Genomic DNA, 18,547 nt, shown 5'->3' on the forward strand with positions numbered 1-18,547 from the left:
TGGCATACGATCGTTCCACGCGGAAGAAGGTTCTAGTTGTAACAAATGTAGTTGAGATTTGTTGGAAGCTGGATTAAGTGGGCTGACCCACCCACCCCCCGCGCGCGCGCGGGTCCGGAGGTGTGAAGGGGGAAGGACCCCGCCCCGTGCATGGAAAGAGGTGTCGCGCTGGGCGGCCTTCCTCAGATCCCTTCCTGTCCTTCAGCCCCAGCAAGGGCGAGGTCTGCGCAGGGAAAGTTAAGTCAGCCAACTTTGGCGCACCCGCGCCATTCCCCCCGCCCCCCGGGAATCCGGGCCGCGTTTTCCCCTTGGCTGCGCGCCGGAGGCTGCCCGGCCTCTGGCGAGAGCCAATCAGCGCGCGGCTCCCAGCACGTGGAGGAGAGGGAATCTAGCGCCGAGCTATTGCGGCTCAGTCGCTGCACTCGCCCGCGGTGTCCTGGGCGGGAAGAGCGCGAGAGCGGCGCGGAGGGCAGCCGCTGCCTGGCGGGGGAGGCGGGGGAGCCGGTCCGAGCCCGGCGGCGGACGAGGACGGGACGGGACGGGACGGGACGAGGCGCCCGGCCAGCCACAGCCATGAGCAGCCAGTGCCAGGAGGAGAGCTGCTCCGAGAGGCCCGAATGCAAAAGTAAATCGCCAACTTTGCTCTCCTCCTACTGCATCGACAGCATCCTGGGCAGGAGGAGCCCTTGCAAAATGAGGCTGCTGGGACCCGCGCCCAGCCTGCCGCCGCTGGCCAGCCGCGCCGAGCCAGACAAGGCCGGGCAAGGTACGCGGGCGGAGGCGGGGAAGGGGCCGCGCGGCGCGGCGGAACGCGTGGCGAGGCAGGGCAGGGCAGGGCAGGGCAGGGCAGGGCAGGGCGGCCGGCGAGCGGGCCTGCCGGGGGCTTGACTTCGCCCCGGGCAGCGGGGAAGAGGTGCGGGGGGCGGCTCGGCTGAGGTCCCGCCTTGGGAGCGGGCCTCGGGCGCCGCTCCCGCCAGAGATCGGCGCTTTGCGGGGGGCTGCCACGAGCCCCCTTCCTTCCACCTCGGCCGGGGGCTTCCCGAGCTGCGAAAGACCCGCCACTCGGGCGATCCGAGGGGGGCCGGACTCGGGGCAGCTCGCTCCCCTCTGGCTTTGGCGTGGCTCCCCCTCGGCCAGCCGGGGGAGAAGGGCTGGGGGGACGAAGCGAGGGGCCTCTCTCCCCGCTCCCGTTTTGGGGCGGGGGGCATTGCGAGGGCACGCGCGGGCCGTGGTCAGGGGGTCCTGGCGGGGACGTGCTTTCGAGCTCGGCAGCGCCTTTCTCTGCCAGGCCTGAAGGGCGAATGGATCCGGTGTCGTTCACTGTGACGCTCCAGGGTGTCGGAAATCGGGGCTCCATTGAGACTTTCTCGAGAGAGGCGGAGAGAGGGAAGAGCAGGCCCTTCCCCGGGCTCGTCCTCTGGGGCCTGGAGCTCCCGCTCGCCTTCGCGTTCGAGGCGGACTTGGGGCGGGCAGAGGCGCTGGGAAATTCTTTTGACGTAACCGACAGGTGTCTGATACCATCAGGAGCAGTGTGTGTGTGTGGGGGGGGGGATTCTAGACAGGTGGCCCTTGACGTTTGTTGAAAGGTCAAAATGGTTTGAACTAAACCAACGGGGGGAACAGGGACGTTGGCTGGTGGTTCGTCCAACTAAAATCTTCGTTTTACATCCACATATGCTCTCAAGGCAGCATTTGAATACCGCCTGGACTTCTGTATACCGCCCTGGAATCCATTTTTGGATGGAAGCGCGGTTTATGTGTTTCAAAAATAAAAGAAATATTTGGGTAGATTTTGATGGAGCTTCCTTTTAAGCTTTTGGGCTCCGAGTGTAATCTTGGGGAGATTCGACCTGGTTAAGGATGGATCAACCCGTGCAGAAAGTTGGAGTCTCCTGGAGTAAGGCTGGGGGCGGCGGGGGGGCGTTCTGCGCCTCTTCTTGGCCGCCCTCTGCTCCTTTCTGCGGGAGCGGGGGAGCTAGCAGGCTTGGAGGTCTCCGCCGCTGAGCACCCGGGGGGGGGGGGTAAGGCCGGGCTTGGCGGCGGCGAGGGGATCCGGCCGTCCCTGCCCGGCCGGCTGACCCGTGCGTGTCTCCGTCTCTGTCTCCCGGCAGGACCAGCCAAGGGCAGCTCGCCCGGCTTTGAGGCGGCCGAGCTGCACCTGCCGCCCAAGCTGCGGCGCCTCTACGGGCCCGGCGGGGGCCGGCTGCTGGCGCGGGCCGAGCGAGCCGAGGCGGGCGCCTCGTCGTGGGACTCGCTCAAGATCAGCCAGGCGCCGCAGGTCAGCATCAGCCGCAGCAAATCGTACCGGGAAAACGCGCCCTTCGCGCGGGCAGCCGCCCTCGGCGACCTGAGCAGCCCGGCCGGCGGCGGCCCCGACGGCAGGCCCAGCCGGGACGACGAGCTGCTGGAGGACGACGACGACGACGACGAGGCCGACGACGACGACGAGGCCGAGGAGCTGGACGAGGAGCTGGACGAGGACGACGAGCTGCTGGCCGAGGAGGCCCCGGGGGCCCGGCGGGGCGGCGGCGGGGGCCCCGGCGGGGCGGCGGCGGGGCCGGGCAGCGAGGGCGCCGGCGGCTCGCCCAAGGAGGAGCGGCTGCTGCCCGCCGACGAGCTGGCCGAGGGCAAGGACGGCGAGGACGGCGTGTGCCTGTCGGCCGGCAGCGACTCCGAGGAGGGGCTGCTCAAGCGGAAGCAGCGGCGCTACCGCACCACCTTCACCAGCTACCAGCTGGAGGAGCTCGAGAGGGCCTTCCAGAAGACGCACTACCCGGACGTCTTCACCAGGTGGGCAGGCGCCGGCGCCGGGCCCTCCCTCGCGCTCTCGGCTGCCGGGGGGGGGGGGGGGCGGGCGTCTCCAGCTCCAAATGGGGGGGCGGGAGAAGGGGACACTGTTTGGGGCGCGGCTGCCGGGGAGACCACAAGAAGGGGCGGGGGGGGGGTAGTTGGGACTTCTTGATCGACTTACCCGATCAGAAGCGCGGGGGAAACAAGAAACGTCGGGAAGCTGGAGAGAAGGAACGAAAGTCGCGGGGTGGAGAAGGGGAGCGGGCGCTGAATTCCTGCAGGAAGGGAGTGCGGGCCGCGGGCTTCCTTCAAGCGCTCGCCCGCCGCCCCAACCCACCTCCTTTCCCCGCCGTTGCTGGAGGAGCGCTTGCTGGCAGCCCGGCGCTTGCCTTCTCTTCCACCGCCCCCGCCCCCCACGCAACAAGCCAGCGGCCTTTCCGCGTCGACGTGCCTCGGGCTCGGGGAGAGGGGCTTGAGCGCGCCGGCCAAGGACAGGTGAGGCCGAGACTGGGCCAGGCCCTTGCCAAAACCTCTCCGGCGTCTATTTTTGCCCTGATCCTCCTGCTAGGCTGTCGGGTATCAGTTTCGCGGCTTTCCGTGGAAGCTGGAGCGCTGCCCCGCTGTTTGGAAGTCATATATATATATATATATATATATATATGAAAAGATCAAAGTATTCCGCTTTGGGAGGCTAAAAATATGGAACGAGATGGCGGCTTGGCTGGAACGCTTTGGCAGAGGCCCCAAGCGCTCGCCCGCCGCCTCCTCGCTGGCTCTGCTGGACGTTCCTGGGCACCGTCCAGAAAAGAAAAGAAATTGAGAAGGGGGGCGAGAGGTGGGGTGGGAGAGAAAGCCATCCCGGTCTCCTGCCTTGCTCTGGGATTTGTCCGGTGCCGGGGGTAGGAGCTGCACCGTAAGCAGGCTTACTTTAAAGGAAGGTCCATTTAGGATCGCGGTCAGAACTCTCACTCACTGGCTTGATCCGAATTAAATGGGCTTCGAATGGAATTGCTCTTTCAGGAGGGAAATCCTTTGCCTCCCTTTAGTTTAAAACCTGCGTTGGGAGGCTGGCTTAATTCAGTTTAAAATAACAACACGGAGACCCGTTTTGTTTGTGGCCTGTGTAGATTATTTGATTAGTCGCTTTGAGATCCTTTGCGCTTCCTACAGATTGTTTTCCCCTTTCCGCACCCAAAATGGTCCCGTGCTATTGCCAAAGAATTAGGGGAGAAGAGGAGAGCAAAACGCTCTCAGGCTAACCCGTTCGGTACAGGGAGGGGAAAGGAAATTTAATTTTGAGCTGGAAAGGGTGTCGGTGTGTGTGTGTGTGAGTGATTTTTTTGTGGCATCCAAACTCGAGAGAGGTCACATCTTACAATATTCGTAGCGAATTTTCCTATGTTTTTTTCTTTTGTTCTTGGTTTTGGTTTTGTTTTGCCAAGAAGGAGGAAATTCTTGGTCTCTGAATATAGGGATTTGTTCCCTCGTTACTTCCAAAAACCGCGTGCTTTAAACGCATGCTCCTGTCATTCCGTGGAAACGGGCTGCGTTTCTGTCTTAGCACACCTGCTGGAATATCCTCCGAGACCAGTGGGGGTAGAATTGCAGCCTCCCTCGACTGGATGGCGGAGGAAATCGGCGGATTCCCTTGCCACCGAACGGAACTGCGGGCTTGGGCGCAACCCCGCGGCGTCCTTTGCCTCCCAGCGAGGCGAGGCGTGGAAATGGCCTGCGGCTTTCCCTGGAAGTCTGCCTGCGGGAGGTCCCACGTACACACGGCCTGCTCTCAGCTCGAATTGTATATGAAGCGGAACTGTGGGCTGGTTTTGCCTGGTGGGTTTAGCCAGGCCGTTTCCCCCCAGGCGCAAGTTGGGGCAGGAAAGCGCTGGGCTTTCCTGCGGGGAAACCCGACGGCCTGGCCTGGGGGTTTCCCCTTTTGGCAGCCCGAACGAGCTGGGCAAGGGCGGACTCCTCTCCCTGTTCCAGCCCAGCCAGGCTCCCTCTTTGGCCAGCGCGGTGCTTTTCTTCCTAGCGGAGGGAGAGCCAATTATCCCGGGCGCTCTCATATTCGAGGTAAACAGATTATGAACAGTTTCCTAACATCCTAATGGTTTCCGATTTGCCTTAATTGTTGCAATAATAACCGCAATGAAGGGCTCGCGTTGCAGCTCAATGGATCACCCCTGTGCCGCGGCGCAGCGTTTGGAGGGGGGGGCCTTTCTACAAGGCGCGGGGCTGCTGGAGGGCTTTGGCCGGGGACGAAGGAGGAAATGTGGGCCTGGCCCATTCTGGGAGAACGCCGTCCTAGTTGATCCTCTCCCCGCCCGCCCCCACTTCTGCTCCGGCCAAATTATACCTTTCCTTTAAAAAAAAGGGGGGGAAAGAAAATTAAGTGACGCCCACGCAGACAAGAACCAACGAAAGGGCCTTGGGATTTTCTTCGAGCCGGCACTGTCCGCCTGATGCCACGGCAGCCTGCTTAGGAAGAGCTTCCTGGATTGGTTTCGGGGGCGTGCGCGCGCGCGTGTGTGTGTATGTGTGTACGTGGAGGGGGGGAGAGGCGCCGAAGTGTGGAGCGATCCTGCGTTAGTGCCAGAAACAGCTGGGGCGAAGGGGAGGAAATTGGCCTAGTTTGGGGCTTTGCGCGTGGATGGCTCCTCCCTATATGGCAAAAAGGGGAGGATCTGGCCCCCAAAGTAGCGGTAGCCTGCGCCACTGGACTCTCCCCCGCCCCCGTAGGGCCTCACCTGAGCGCCTGTCTTGTGCTTGTTTTCCCCCCAGGGAGGAGCTGGCGATGCGCCTGGATCTGACCGAAGCCAGAGTACAGGTGAGTCCCGGGAAAGCGGAACTGGGCGCTGAGGGGGCTGGGAGCGGGGTCCCCGCGGGGTAGGAGCCTCCGCAGGTGGTGGGAGGCAAAGGAGATGAGTTTTAGAGACGCTTGAACCCAAGAGTTTTCCTCCCGCCCCTCCCACCACATTAAGGCCAGAAGCTGCGGTGATGGGCAGGGGGCAGCGGTCTCTGATTCCGTTCCCAGTCCGTGCCTCGAGGGGGGGAAACACGCCAGTAAAGCCTTCTTTCTTTCCACCTTCCCCAACCACACACAATTAAAATCCTCGCCGCGGTTGTCAGCCCAACGTCGCGCCAGGCAGGTATTTGGCTGCGCTCTCAAATGGCCAATCGGGCCTCCATCAAAGGGCACTTTGGCGCTAGAGTAAACAGGGCCCTTGGAAGGAACGGGCTGCTTGCTTTCCTCTCCGCCTGCTCCGCAGAGAGCCAGGCAGCTAATGCTATTTGATTTCCCACATTTTGTTTTTGGATCTAATGTGCAATGCTGTTAAAGGTGTTTGCCGGAGTGTGTGGGGGGGTCTCCCCCCCGCCCCCCCCCCCGAGCTGCTTCTCCTCCGACTAAGGCTGGAGGACTAGACGCCAAACACGCCCGGCTTTGGCCAGCCCCCAACAGATGGCTCCGGCCTTTTGGCTCTGAGCAAATCACTCTACACTGAAAGTCAGGCGCGGCTAAAGCATCATAAATTCCATATGGCTCATTTAATACACAACAGCTTCTCGCATTAGAGGGGCTAATGAAGAGCCCGGTCCCCTCCTTTCTGTTGACACATTTCTCCATTGTCAAACAGAGATGTGACAGCAAATCAGGATTTTCAGCTCAGGGGAATGAGTCGTGGGAAAGTTAAATAACTAAAAAGAGAGCGAGCACAGAGACAGAGACACCCCCCCCCCGTCTTTCTTTCTTTCTCGCCCGCCCCTCCCTCCTTATTCACCGGAGAAGATGTAATTAAGGGGAATATGAATTATTAGAGCCCCTCGGTTTACCTTTGGGTGTACTCAAACTTATTAATTCAATAAGAGGGAGAATTTGCAGTGGGGCCAAGTCGCTAATTGAGTTGGAGACGGGAGAGACGCGCCGAGACGGCAAGGTTTTTGCTGCCTTGAGCCCAGCGCCTCGGCCGGACTGCGCGAAGGGCCTTCCTGGTGGGCGAGGAGCAAATCCAGGCACCCGACGAAGGTCCCCCGCTTTCTCACACTCCTCGCGAGCTGCGGCTCTTTTCTCACACCCCGCCCTCTTCCAAACCCCCTCCTACGATGGACGCGAAATCTGTTTGGATTTAGAGAGCGAACTCTCCTCCTCCCACCCCCCGCACACTTTCTTCTATGCTCAAACGAGCCATGATTTTATTTCATGTTATAGCGGCGCGATTTCAGTTCCGTCGATCCAAAACGGGAGAAAATAGACGGATGGCTAATATGAATCGAAAATCTTCCCCACCTCGCCAGGTTTGGTTAAGAAGAAGAGAAAAACGAGGGGCTGGTTGATTGCTCCTTTTTCTGTTGTTCGTCTCCCTTCCCCCCTTCAAATGAAAGGACAAGAGCTATCTGCCAAAGTGAACGCGGACTGAGATCTCGTGGCGGCGCTGAGTGGGCGGCCGTGGAGATGGCGTAATCACCGCCGCCGTAATAATAAAAAAATAATTTCTGTCGACTGGGAAATTAGCGGTAGAGCCTTTTAAGCGCCGCTCAGAAGGCTTGGCTTTAAAACTGCAATAAAAGAAAACATGATGTTTAGCATGTGTGTTGGCGAAAACATTCAAATGTCTGTCAAACCAGTGGAGTTGAGAAAAGGAGAGGGGGCGGGGGAGAACTCGTTGAAAAGCCCGCAAGGCTTTGAAGGAACGGGAACATTGAGCAAGCTTCCTGGAGCACAGCTGCATTTGCTGTATTACAGAGAGGGAACCTCCCAGAAAGGGGCTCGAGGTGTTTCTGGTACCCGCGGTACACGCAAGCCCGATCCATGTGCAGAGAAGAAGCGGATCTGTATCAAAGATGCCTCGGTCGTTCCGGGGAGGGGGGATCTTTATTATTTATATCACACCAATTTCCATGGCCCACTCTAGATTTGGAGGCGGGAGGGAGAGAGAGAGAAAGGTCTCTGCCAGCAAGGAGATTACAATTTTAAGGGCACAATCCTATCCATGTTCAGACAGTCCTAAATTCCTGGCACGGCTGGAAGTTGTAGGACTTTTTTCTGTCAAACTATGGATAGGACTGCGCTCTGTATCTCGCCAGTAAAGGAGATAATAAAGACAGGAGAGTATGAATGGTATGATATATGACCTCATGTCAGGTGCTGGCTGGTGTGTTCCAGAGTAGCAGAACTTCAGAGTAAGTTATTTACTTGGGTGTACAGGATACCATCGATTTATTTTTTAACGTATCTTCCCGAGGGTGCCTAGGACGTGAGCGGAGGCGACCCTCTGCGACTGTGGCAGGCGGGTACACGCTCTCGAGCTACACGAGGGGAGAGGCCTCGGGATAACGCTCTTTCCCGCGAAGGACGATCGCTGCCCGGGGGCCGCGCAGAGCTGTCTCGCGCGCGCGCGGGCCCTGCCCTGGGCGCGCCACGGGGCCTCGGGGAGGCCGGCCTGGGGGCAGCCCCCTGGCGGCCTCTCCGGCCCCCGCGGGAGGCGGCGGAGGGCGCCCGGCCGGCTGCGCGCCGCGGGAGAGGGGCGGGACGGGCCGGGACGGGCCGGGACGGGCCGGGCCCGCTTACTAACCGCCTTGCCCCCTTGTTTTCTGTTGGCTTCCAGGTCTGGTTCCAGAACCGGAGAGCCAAATGGCGGAAGAGGGAAAAGGCCGGCGCGCAGAGCCACCCGCCCGGCCTGCCTTTCCCGGGGCCCCTGTCGGCGTCTCACCCGCTCAGTCCCTACCTTGATGCTAGTCCTTTCCCTCCTCACCACCCAGCTCTCGACTCCGCCTGGACCGCCGCCGCCGCCGCCGCAGCCGCCGCCGCCGCCTTCCCCAGCCTGCCGCCGCCGCCGCCGGGCTCGGCCGCTCTGCCCCCCGGCGGGACCCCGCTAGGCCTCAGCACTTTCCTGGGAGCGGCGGTGTTCCGGCACCCGGCCTTCATCAGCCCGGCTTTCGGCAGGTAAAAGCCCCCGGCCGGCCGGCCCGCGGGCCGTGAGAGGGCCGAAGCGCCCCTCGCGGGCGGGGCCATGCGCAGGCCTCCTCCCGACCAGGCGTGCGCGGGTCGGGCGGGGCCAGGCCGAGGGCAAGCGGGGGCGTCCTCTGGAGGGAGGGGGCAGCGCGGAGAAGCTCCCTCGGCGCGAAGGCGGGGATCGTTCGAAGCCTGGAGCGCCTAGGAGAGCTCCTAGGCCAGCCTTCTCCAGCCGCGCGTGCTGGCCGACAACTCCCATCATCCTCAGCCCTATGACCACTGGCTGGAGGACATCAGGTTAGGGGGTGCTGCTTCTAGGCCTTGCAGAGGGCTGGGGGCGGCTGGGACAGTAGTGGTGGAAAGGGGCCCTTTCTACCTTAAGGGCGCAATCCTATGCGTGCTTGGACAAGGGGGGAAGCCCTGCAACGCTGGCTGGGGAATGCTGGGAGTTGGCGGACTTTTTTCCTGTCTAAACTTGCACCGGATTGCGCCTTAATCCTCAGCGGTTTGCAGTCCAGCTCTGTGGCGTTTACTCGGAGGGAGGTTCCTCTGTGGTCGATGGCTCTAACTCCCACGCCTGTAGAGGCGGTGGCAGGGACGGTCTTCCAGCCCGCTGGCAACAATTGGCGAAAGATTTCTGTCCGTGGACAGGATGCAGCAGTTCTGTCTCTTTGCAGCTGGGCTGCAAACATCCCTAGTTCCCCAGCGGGTGGCTTTAGAATTCGGAATTCGAATGTCGTGAGACTCCAAAAACAAAACAAAACCCTGCATGTGCAGATCACGTGTTACTTCATAATCCCTGATTGGATGGGGATAACTTTAAAAAAAATCCGCCAATCTCTGGCAATTACATGTAGGTAGTGATCTTAAACACATTGACTGGAAGTTGAGTTAGTTGTGCTTAATTAGTGAGATTTTCTTCTGGTTTGGCGATGGGGTTATTACTTCCATATAGTGTATTTAGGAGCTGCACGCCAGTCTATTTTTTCTAATCCATCCTTTAAATTTTCTACATGTGTACAATATATTTCCTTAAGTGTAGTTTCCCTTCTCATATTCTCCCCCCCCGCCCCCATTAAATGTTACAGAAAGGAACTGCGATAAATAATTGGAGGAGGTTGAGAGAGAAATCGCGGGGAGAGGGATTATTCTTTTGTTTAATGCAACTTAAATAAACTGAAAGCTCACATCATTGACGAGAGAGAGAGAGAGAGAGAGATGTCCTAGACCTCGTAGTTTACACCTGAACGGAAAATCAAGCTTATACCTCAATGGGGAAAAGTTACACTGTACCTACTTTTCTTTAAATGAAAACCAAACTGTGAAATAAAAAGCCAGTAGCTAATTAAAGAGATAAAGGATCAGTTAAGGGGTTTATTAAAGGTCGAGAGAGACCTGAAGATGCAAGGGAAATATAGCTGAGGAGAACAAAGGAAGAAGATATTCATCGGGGAGAAACGCCTCTTAACAAAATTATCTCTCGGAAGAGGAGTGACGGGGGGAGGAGGGTGGAATCCAAGTAAAATTAAGATGGGATGTGTGCGTACACGTGCCGCCCAATGAGAACGAAACCGTTTGTGCCTCTCCCCTAAGAGCCCGAGTGACTCAGTTTCCCGAATGGCGGACAGGCGGCGGCTGTCCTGTAACGCCCCCTACTTGTAGCGATGATTCTGCAGTTGAGCCCAGACTTCCCCCAAGCCTGCTGCCCTGACTGCTGGCGCTGCTGGCTCGTGCTGTTGGGAGTTAAAAGTCCAAAACATCTGGGGGGTGCTATACATCTGGGAGAAGTGCTAAAGCTGCCTGGGGGAAGGCAGTTTTAGCACTTCTCGCTCTGGTAGCATTAGCCTGGACCTCGTGGTAGTTCTCCCCCCCCCCCCCCCAAAACGCTAGTTGTAAAAAACTCACTAAACGGACTGGCTAAGGGGCTATCCGATTAAAATAGGCATGCAACAAAAGAAATCGAGAGAGTAGCGGAGGGAGCAGGAGGCGGCGGCGTGCGTGCGGGGTGGGGGGAGTCTCCTCTCCTCCTCCCTGCGATTCCTTCCCGCTTTTAAAATGCAACATTTTGAGGAAGGCGTTTGGACGATCGGAAGTGGCTCCGGCTTCTCACAATTTCACCTACCACATAAGCTGCCTTCGGAGAAATTGATTTGGTTTGTGCTTTCTTCCTCCCGTGACATCTTGAGTGCAGCTGTGTGCTACAGTGTGACGTCCTGTAATTTGCTGTTGTCTTTGGGACAAGATTTTAGAGGCTTTAATTCAACTAGGGAAAAAAGAGAGGAAACACCAATGTGTGTGTGTGTGTGTGTGTATACATACACCCCCCCCCCGGGGTTTCCTATATTTTTTCCGTGTGTGTGTGTGTGTGTGTGTGTGAGAGAGAGAGAGAGAGAGAGAAGGGGGGCGGGTGTCCCAGGGCACAGTTTGAAGGCACATGAGGCAGCCACCTTGCTGAAGCTAAGCAAGGCCGGGTCTGGTCAGTGGTTGGAGGGGAGACCACCTGGGAACCACATGTAGCCACCTTGCGTTCCACGGTGGAAGAAAGGTGGGATATAAATGTAATGCTCGCGCGCGCACACACGCACACACACACTAATATATAATCCCGGTGTGTGTGTGTGTGTGTGTGTGTGTGATCGTAATCCGTTAGGGCTGAACTGCGGCTGCACTCACGGGGCGGACGGCCCCACAGAGCACGCAGCCCAGCCTCCAAATCCTCCAAGCCCATCGTCCTGCGCGCTGCGGCAGGCAGGCAGCCCGGCAGGCGGCCCCGGAGCTTAGCGGGCTCCGGGCTTAGTATGGAGCCCCTGTCGCCTGCAGGCCCGCAGTTCAACTCCTAGCCGGGATGATGTCAGTAATCAGCTCCTCGGTTAATGGAGAGCCTGCCTGTCTCGGCGTGCCAGTCAAGGGGGTCAGCCGCGCTCTTCAGAGCGGCTGCTCCGCGGAGAGGCGAGGCAGGCAGGCAGGCAAACGGGAGGGGAAGGCATCTCGCCGATTGTGTCACTGAGCCGGGATGCTCGGGTTGCCCGAGGATAATTGGCGTTCCGCTGCGAGGAAATCCGCAGGGGCGGCGCTCCCTGCTGGGCCCGGGCCGCCGCGCCGCCGAGGAGGCCAGGCAGCGGCGCGCGCGCCACAGGCACGCGCACCCGCGCGCGCCGCCCTGGGCAGCCAGGGGCTGGGCGGGACACGCGCCGCGCCGCCGAGGAGGGCGGGGAAGGGAAAGGGTCCCCGGCTCACGTGCGGGTCTCCCCCGGGCAGCGCGGGCGAAGGGAAGGCCGAACGGAACGAGCAGCGGAGCTTTGGGGCCGGGCGGCGGGCGCCACGCCGGGAAGGGGGACAGCCAGCCACGCCTCGAAAGCCGCGGTTTCATTTCTCTGCGCTGCGTGTCTCCGATCGCAGGCGCGCGCGAATGGGGGAGAATTAGGCACTGCACAAATAATCTTCTTGACGCAGCGTCGGGGGTTTTCCAGCCCGTCTCTCTCGCGCGCGCGCTCCCCGCCCCGCCCCGCCCCGCCCCGCCCCGGTGTGGGGCTCGCCGCGGCCTGAGCAAGGGCCGAAGTTCCGTGGGCGCGGGGGGGCGAACTGCCGGGGGGAGGCGGGCAGCTCCGTAGCCCGGGGAGGGGGCGGGCAGGCGGGAGTGGCCCCCTCGGCCTGGCGAGCTTCGCGCTCCGGGCAGCAGCCGGGCCCGCCGGAAGCACGGGCCGGCGCCGCTTGGCGCGCAGCCCCTTGACCGCCCGCTGTCTCCTCTGCTTGCAGGCTCTTCTCCACCATGGCCCCGCTGACGAGCGCGTCCACCGCGGCCGCCCTGCTGCGGCAGCCGGCCCCGGCCGTGGAGAGCTCGGTGCAGGCGGGCGGCGCGGGCGGCGGCGGCGGGGGCCTCTCGGACCCGGCGGCGGCGGCGGCGGACCGACGCGCCTCCAGCATCGCGGCGCTGCGGCTGAAGGCGAAGGAGCACGCGGCGCAGCTCACGCAGCTCAACATCCTCCCCGGGAACAGCACGGGCAAAGAGGTGTGCTAAGCGGCCCCGGGCTGGGGGCAGCCGGAGATCGCCTCGCCGAGGGACGAATCCGAGACCAAAACGGGAGGGAGGAAGAGAGAAGCGCGCAGGCAGGCAGGCAGGCAGGCAGGCAGACAGACCCACCCACACGGGGACAGCGGACCAGCGGCCCCGGAGAGCGTCTCCTCCGGTCAGGAACTCGGAGACAGGCCAGGCGCCTTGCTTTTGCTGCTTCCCTCGGGGCGGATCGGCAGGAGAAGCTCCTCCTCGGCTGGTACATTTGTCACAATGTGCCTCCTAATTCTGTTCCTTGATCAGCAAACAACACACCCAAGTAGAGAGAGAGAAAGAGCGAGGGCACATTTGGAGGGAGGCGGGGTGGGTGGGTTGAACACGGATGGCGAAGCCCGCACGACTCTCTCCCTTCTCCCGCTCCTCGGTTTTGTCATCCTGGCCCGTTCCTGTCATCGAAGGAGAACGCTGGAGGCTTCGGAGCGGGAGGACTCTGAACCAAGGAGCAGGATGCTGCTGCTGCCGCTGCTGGCGGGGCCAAAAGAAAGCCAATGAGGCGATGCTGCTGCGTAAAACGAACCAGTGCACTTAAGGCAAAGGGGTCTGGTCTTTGCTGTCCGCCTTTGATCACTACACCAACCAAGGGTTTTATAGCAAACCAAAGGGAAATACAGTGCTAGAATATGGACTGTTTAAAAGTCACTAAACTGTGATGCTCGATACTGTACATATGCCACTGTTATTAAAAAAGAGAAAAAAGAGGAAAAAAAACAGCCAACAGAGCGTTGTATATTTGAAATGTTATATAACAATTGCACTCAGTGTAGTGTTTGTACAAGTTTGTCATTTCTGTAGATTCTTACTGTGTTATAGATATCATAGGGGGCCTAGACAAATATTTATGTACAAACCCTTTATTTAACTTATTAACTGTAGAGGTTCCCGAAACCCAAAAAGAGAGAGAGAGAAAGAGAGCGAATGGGCATTGGTACAGTACTTTTGTGTAATGTTGTTATTGCTCTCACTTTCCCTTGCGATCAAGTGGAAAAGTGTCACCCATAGAAAATAAAGTATATATATATATATATACGTTTATCAAGAATTCTAAAAGATACCTGGAGGTGCAGCGTCATTGGAAGTAACCATGCTAATAACCAAAGGGGTGGGTGTGCCAAGGGTTTGCGTACAGGACAAGAGAGTGGGAAGAAGCGGGAGCTTTACAAGCCTTTATCGGATATAAGCCTGAACTGAACTATATAAACGAGCTCCCCCTCCCCCAATTTTTTTATTACTTTCACAAGTTTTCTACGTAGGGTTCTTTCCACCCTCCACCCACCCAAAAGCTCGGTTTGGGTTAGTCTCCGAGCCACAGTGGATAAAAAGGCTGAGGGTTGGAGACAGATAACAGATTGATAGTGGAAGCCTATACATATCTGCTCATTGACTAGATATGTATACGCTTCTGCTGTCAATCTGTTGCCTGTCTCCAGGTAAGCGGGTATAGGATTGCAACCCAGGTACCTTTACCAAGAAATAAGTCCCGTTGGGCAAGGTAGAACTTTTTCTAAATAGACATGCATGGGATTGCACTGTGAGGCCATGTTCGCCCTATGGACACTTACTTGCGAGTAAACCCCATTTAATTTAGTGGGAAGGCTTCGGCGTAAGTATGCACAGGATCGTGCTGTAAAACGGCGCTGTGAGGCTTACTGCGCCCACACCACACAGCAGGACTTGCGTCCTAGTAAACATGCGCAGGATCGCGCTGCGCGAGAAAAGGAGACCCTAGTGGAGAGCTTCCGCCCCAACCATTCCTTTTAAATCGCTGTCTTTCTCGTTCAACGTCTGACCAGGTCCGGCAAGGGCGACTCCCCTCTGATGCTCTTTCTTTCCCGCCGCCTGCAGCAGAAAAGACGTTCCGATTTGCACGCGTGGAGTCCTATTTGGGCGTGGAGTCCGAAGAAGGGCCCGATTGATTGGGTCCGTCCCCAAGGCGAGCTTGCAGGTCAAGAAGGGGGGGGGGGGAGGCGTGTCTCTTCGCGGCGTGGCTGGTGCGGGTGGGGGCGGCGAGGGAAGGCTTTTGCCATCGACTCGTGCGCCGTCCGCCCGGGGCTCGCCAGGAAAGGGCGGCGGCAGAGGCTCGTGCTGGAGGGCGCGGGGCGGGGCGCCCTGGCCGGGCCGAGCGGCGCCCGCAGAAGTGGCTGCGGCTGGGACACGTCGGGCAAAGGGGCAAGCCCCCTCGCGCCCCGCTTCCCCCGGGGCGGCCGCCCTCGCTGGCGGGGGGCGCGGGGCGAGAGGCTCTCTTCGGCCGAAGCGGCTTTGGGGGCGGGGGCTGCGGCGGGGGAAAGGGCGACCGGGCCTCACTCGCCTGGCAACGGCGGCTCGCCGAGGGCCGGGAGAGCGAGCGCCCCCCCCCCCCCGCGGGCAGCGAGGCGCGCCCGTGGGAGAGGAAGGCGACGCGGTCCCGAGGGCGCCTCCGCCGCTTTTGTGCGCGGCGCTGGGGCTGCGCAGCCCGGCAGCTGCCAGGCGCGCCAGCGCCCCGTTCTCCGCGCGCTTGATCTCTCCTTTTCCGAGCCATTTCCCCCCATTTGACCCGGCCATGCAGCAGAAGCAAAGCGCGTGAAATTGCCTCCGAGGATTACACCGGCGGCCCATTGAAAGCCCCCCTCGGCCCTGGTTTACAAACCTCCTAATCCCGTGTCAGTCGGCGGCTGCAAACAAACCCGAGCGGAGGGCCCCCTATTCTTCCCCAGCTGGCCGGGGCCCTCTCCCGACGGCCGCGACCGAGGCTTCCCTCGCGCGCGCTTCCCGAAGGAGCCCCGGACGCCCAGCGAGCTCCCCAGATGAAAGGGAGGCCGCCGGCCAGCCCTCAAAGCCGCCGCAGAAGCCCGCGACCTCCCTCTCCTTTCCCGAGAGCTGCCCGAGGAGAAAGGGGCGCCGGCCAGAACCGACCCACGCGATTGCCGGGCCGCTCTCCTCTTGATCCCACTCTCAGCATTATTCATGAATGAAAGCTCCGCTCGAAGGCCCCGATTAGTTAGGAAGGCTTGACTACGATAGAGGCAGGACAGGCATTCTTCCGTCGCATCTCGCCCCTGGAGTTTTCAGCAAACTTCCTCCAAGCAGAGACTTTTTACTCCCCCCACCTTTAATGACAAAGTTACAGTTGGAACTGGACCAAGCTAGCCAGAGACGTAACTTCTTTTTTTCTTGGACATTCAGCCCCAAAGGCAGCATACTGGGACATAGAAACCGGTGGGCTCTACACAACGTATTTATTTTTGACCATGGAGTGGGGAATATGGCAGTACTGTTTCACATCAGGTGGTCTGGTAACCAAGGGCAGTTTGCCTTAAAGTGTAGTTACATTAAACTAGCTTGTAGACTTCTTGCAAAATTATTTACATGGATAAGAATGTTTGGGTTTTAGTTTAGTTTAGTTTGCTTCCATAATAAAACACTATTTACACATTACATACCCACATTAACAACCCCCACCAAAAAATACCAACCAACCAACTCCCCCCCCCCCCACTAAAACTTGTATAATGTGGAATAAATCTCAAATGGAGTGGATCACAATATACTAATACTGCAGTAACCTAAAAGGGAATGCAGCTTACCCAGTTAAGGAGGAATTTGGAACATCAGCCCAAAGAGCATTTTCATTGGGATGGCTCTGTTGGAAGACCCCTGCAAAGAGGATGGCAAATATTGCTCAGATGGATTTTCCTCCCCTCACAGTTCACATTCACATACAGTGGGCTCTTTATAGCATGTTTGTTTTTATGAACAAACGGCAATTCTTCAAAATAACCATATATTTAACTGACAGCATCTTATACACATATATATGTTTTGGAGCGTAAAACCCCCCACCATAGGTGCAAAAAATATTTTTATGGAAAAAAGGAACATTTTCCCCTGGACATGATTAACAGCAGAGTTTGAAGGACATATTTTACTTTAAAGAAAAGGGAATCATTATCAATCCATTACGCATTAAGAAATGTCACTCAGTAATTTTTATTCTTTCGGCAGAACTCTTTGTAAAAGCCAGAATCATACTTCTGCAAGCAGCAATTTTGCTAATCCAGGGGGGTTATTACTCTGGTCCCTTATTAGGATCTATACTACTGCCAAGCAATCCTATAACTGTCTCAAAAGAAGTTTACCTTCATGTTATAAAACCAGTAGTGGTATTTATACTGTGCAATAATTAGTGTATTACTTGAATCCACTAACAGGTTCATTTTATCTCTGCACAAAACCTCTAGTCTGCTTATAGAAAGCTTGTGCCTCCTTTGGCGCTGTTAAAGTGGTGAAAGAGTGAATGAAGGCTGGTAGCACTTTCTCTTTTTGCCTTGCCTTAATTCCCATCTCTTTTTGCTCTCATCCAATTAGTGCAGTGTATTAAGCAGTTTATCATCTCATAGTCAGCTATTGAGAGAAACAAGGCGAACACTTTGCAATAGAGCCTGCTCTCCTTTGACACCCTCAGGTACTTACATATTCCACTGTGCTATGAATAATAGAGGAAGAATAGAGCACTAATTCCCTCATCAAAGAATGCCTTGTCTGCTGCTTTGCTCAACAACACCATTCTGATCAAAAGAAAAGCAATAAAGCTTAGCATAACAAAACGAAACCTACTTATTAGCTTAGTGGTTAAATTAATGCAGAGCCGCTGCTATTCAAAACCAAGGTTTGAAAACAGCCTCCAACAACCTGATAATGCTGCCTTCGGGATGAAGGAATTTTAATCTGAAATCTGAAGCTGGCACAGATGAGTTAATCTATTAAACAGCTATAAGAGGAGTGCAGGATGAGCGGTTCAATTAAGAAATATTTAGGTGCTCGACAGAAGAGAGGCAAATAAGGCAAGAAGAAAAATGGGCTGAAGTTGGGAAATAGGAAAGTAATTTTTTCCAGCAAGAGATGGTTCTGGCACAGGAGGAAATAATTAAATGGACTTCTTTCTTCTTCTTCTTCTTTTTTACAAACACTTACTGTGACATCTAGCTTCTGAGTGTATCCATACCTCCAATTGCCCTCCCTCAACAGAACTTTAAAAGTATTATTTTTATATGGATGCAGAAAAGATACATGGGAAGACAGGGTTTCAGTCTAGGCCATCTCTGAAGAACTCAGGCTTACTTTTTCAGCCTCTCACAATTCTACTGTACCATGCATTTAACATATGTGTAAAGATTAAGTTACATATAGAAAGATGGCTTTGCTCCTCTCAAACTTTCTAGAGAGCTATTCACTAAGATGAGGTGCAACATTCAAAGCAGGCTGCTTAGTCAAGGAGATGCATCTGGGCAGTTTGGTTTTTATTTGACCCCTGTAAAACACTAGACATTACACTAACTTGGGGAAACTATTAAGCTGGGGTTAGGAACCTGAGGCGTGTGGGTCAAATCTGGCCCTCCTGGGGTCCCAATCTGGCACTCCAGGATTCCCCAGATGACTCTGCCCCTTTTCCCTGGCCACACCCCATTTCTCCTGACCAGTTGAGGGGTTTCCAGCCTTTGCATGGATTTTTCCCATTCTAGAAGGTTGAAATGCCTCCTAAGGCACTTCATTTCTAACTGGCAGTAAGAATTGAAGTGAAAATATATTGAATTTTTAGTAATTTGGTCTGGCTCCTTTTGCCTTTGGCCCTGCCCACCACTGGAATGCAATCCTGGAGAATGACTCCAAAATTGATTTCAGCCCTCAGGCTGAAAGAAGTTCCCCACCCCTGCATTAAGAAAGGGGTTACCCACCACATTTCTCCTAGTAATTAAAAACAA

At 57.1% G+C, this 18,547-nt stretch overlaps 1 protein-coding gene across 2 annotated transcripts; it reads left to right on the forward strand.

Moving 5' to 3' along the window:
* Nucleotides 1-573: 573 nt before the first annotated feature.
* On the forward strand, nucleotides 574-13,829 carry ARX (aristaless related homeobox). 2 transcript variants are annotated; one of them, XM_084841741.1, is made up of 5 exons: nucleotides 574-766; nucleotides 2,112-2,790; nucleotides 5,530-5,617; nucleotides 8,394-8,731; nucleotides 12,497-13,829. In XM_084841741.1, exons 1-5 carry the CDS (start codon nucleotides 574-576, stop codon nucleotides 12,756-12,758), a joined length of 1,560 nt encoding a protein of 519 aa, XP_084697867.1. In that variant the 3' UTR covers nucleotides 12,759-13,829. The 2 variants fall into 2 exon arrangements, with proteins under 2 accessions (XP_084697867.1, XP_084697868.1); XM_084841742.1 differs by having other exon boundaries at nucleotides 5,572-5,617.
* Nucleotides 13,830-18,547: the final 4,718 nt, after the last annotated feature.

Source organism: Heloderma suspectum, chromosome 3 (genome assembly GCF_057233095.1).
Source record: "Heloderma suspectum isolate Gila_16-S chromosome 3, 16-S_ref, whole genome shotgun sequence".
In the NCBI taxonomy this organism is placed as follows: Eukaryota; Metazoa; Chordata; class Lepidosauria; order Squamata; family Helodermatidae; genus Heloderma; species Heloderma suspectum.

Coding starts and splice junctions, on each gene's coding strand:
- ARX (XM_084841741.1), top strand. CDS start 574: ATGAGCAGCCAGTGCCAGGAGGAGAGCTGCTCCGAGAGGCCCGAATGC. Junction 2,791..5,529: donor TACCCGGACGTCTTCACCAG/GTGGGCAGGCGC, acceptor CCGCCCCCGTAG/GGCCTCACCTGAGCGCCTGT. Junction 8,732..12,496: donor ATCAGCCCGGCTTTCGGCAG/GTAAAAGCCCCC, acceptor CTCTGCTTGCAG/GCTCTTCTCCACCATGGCCC.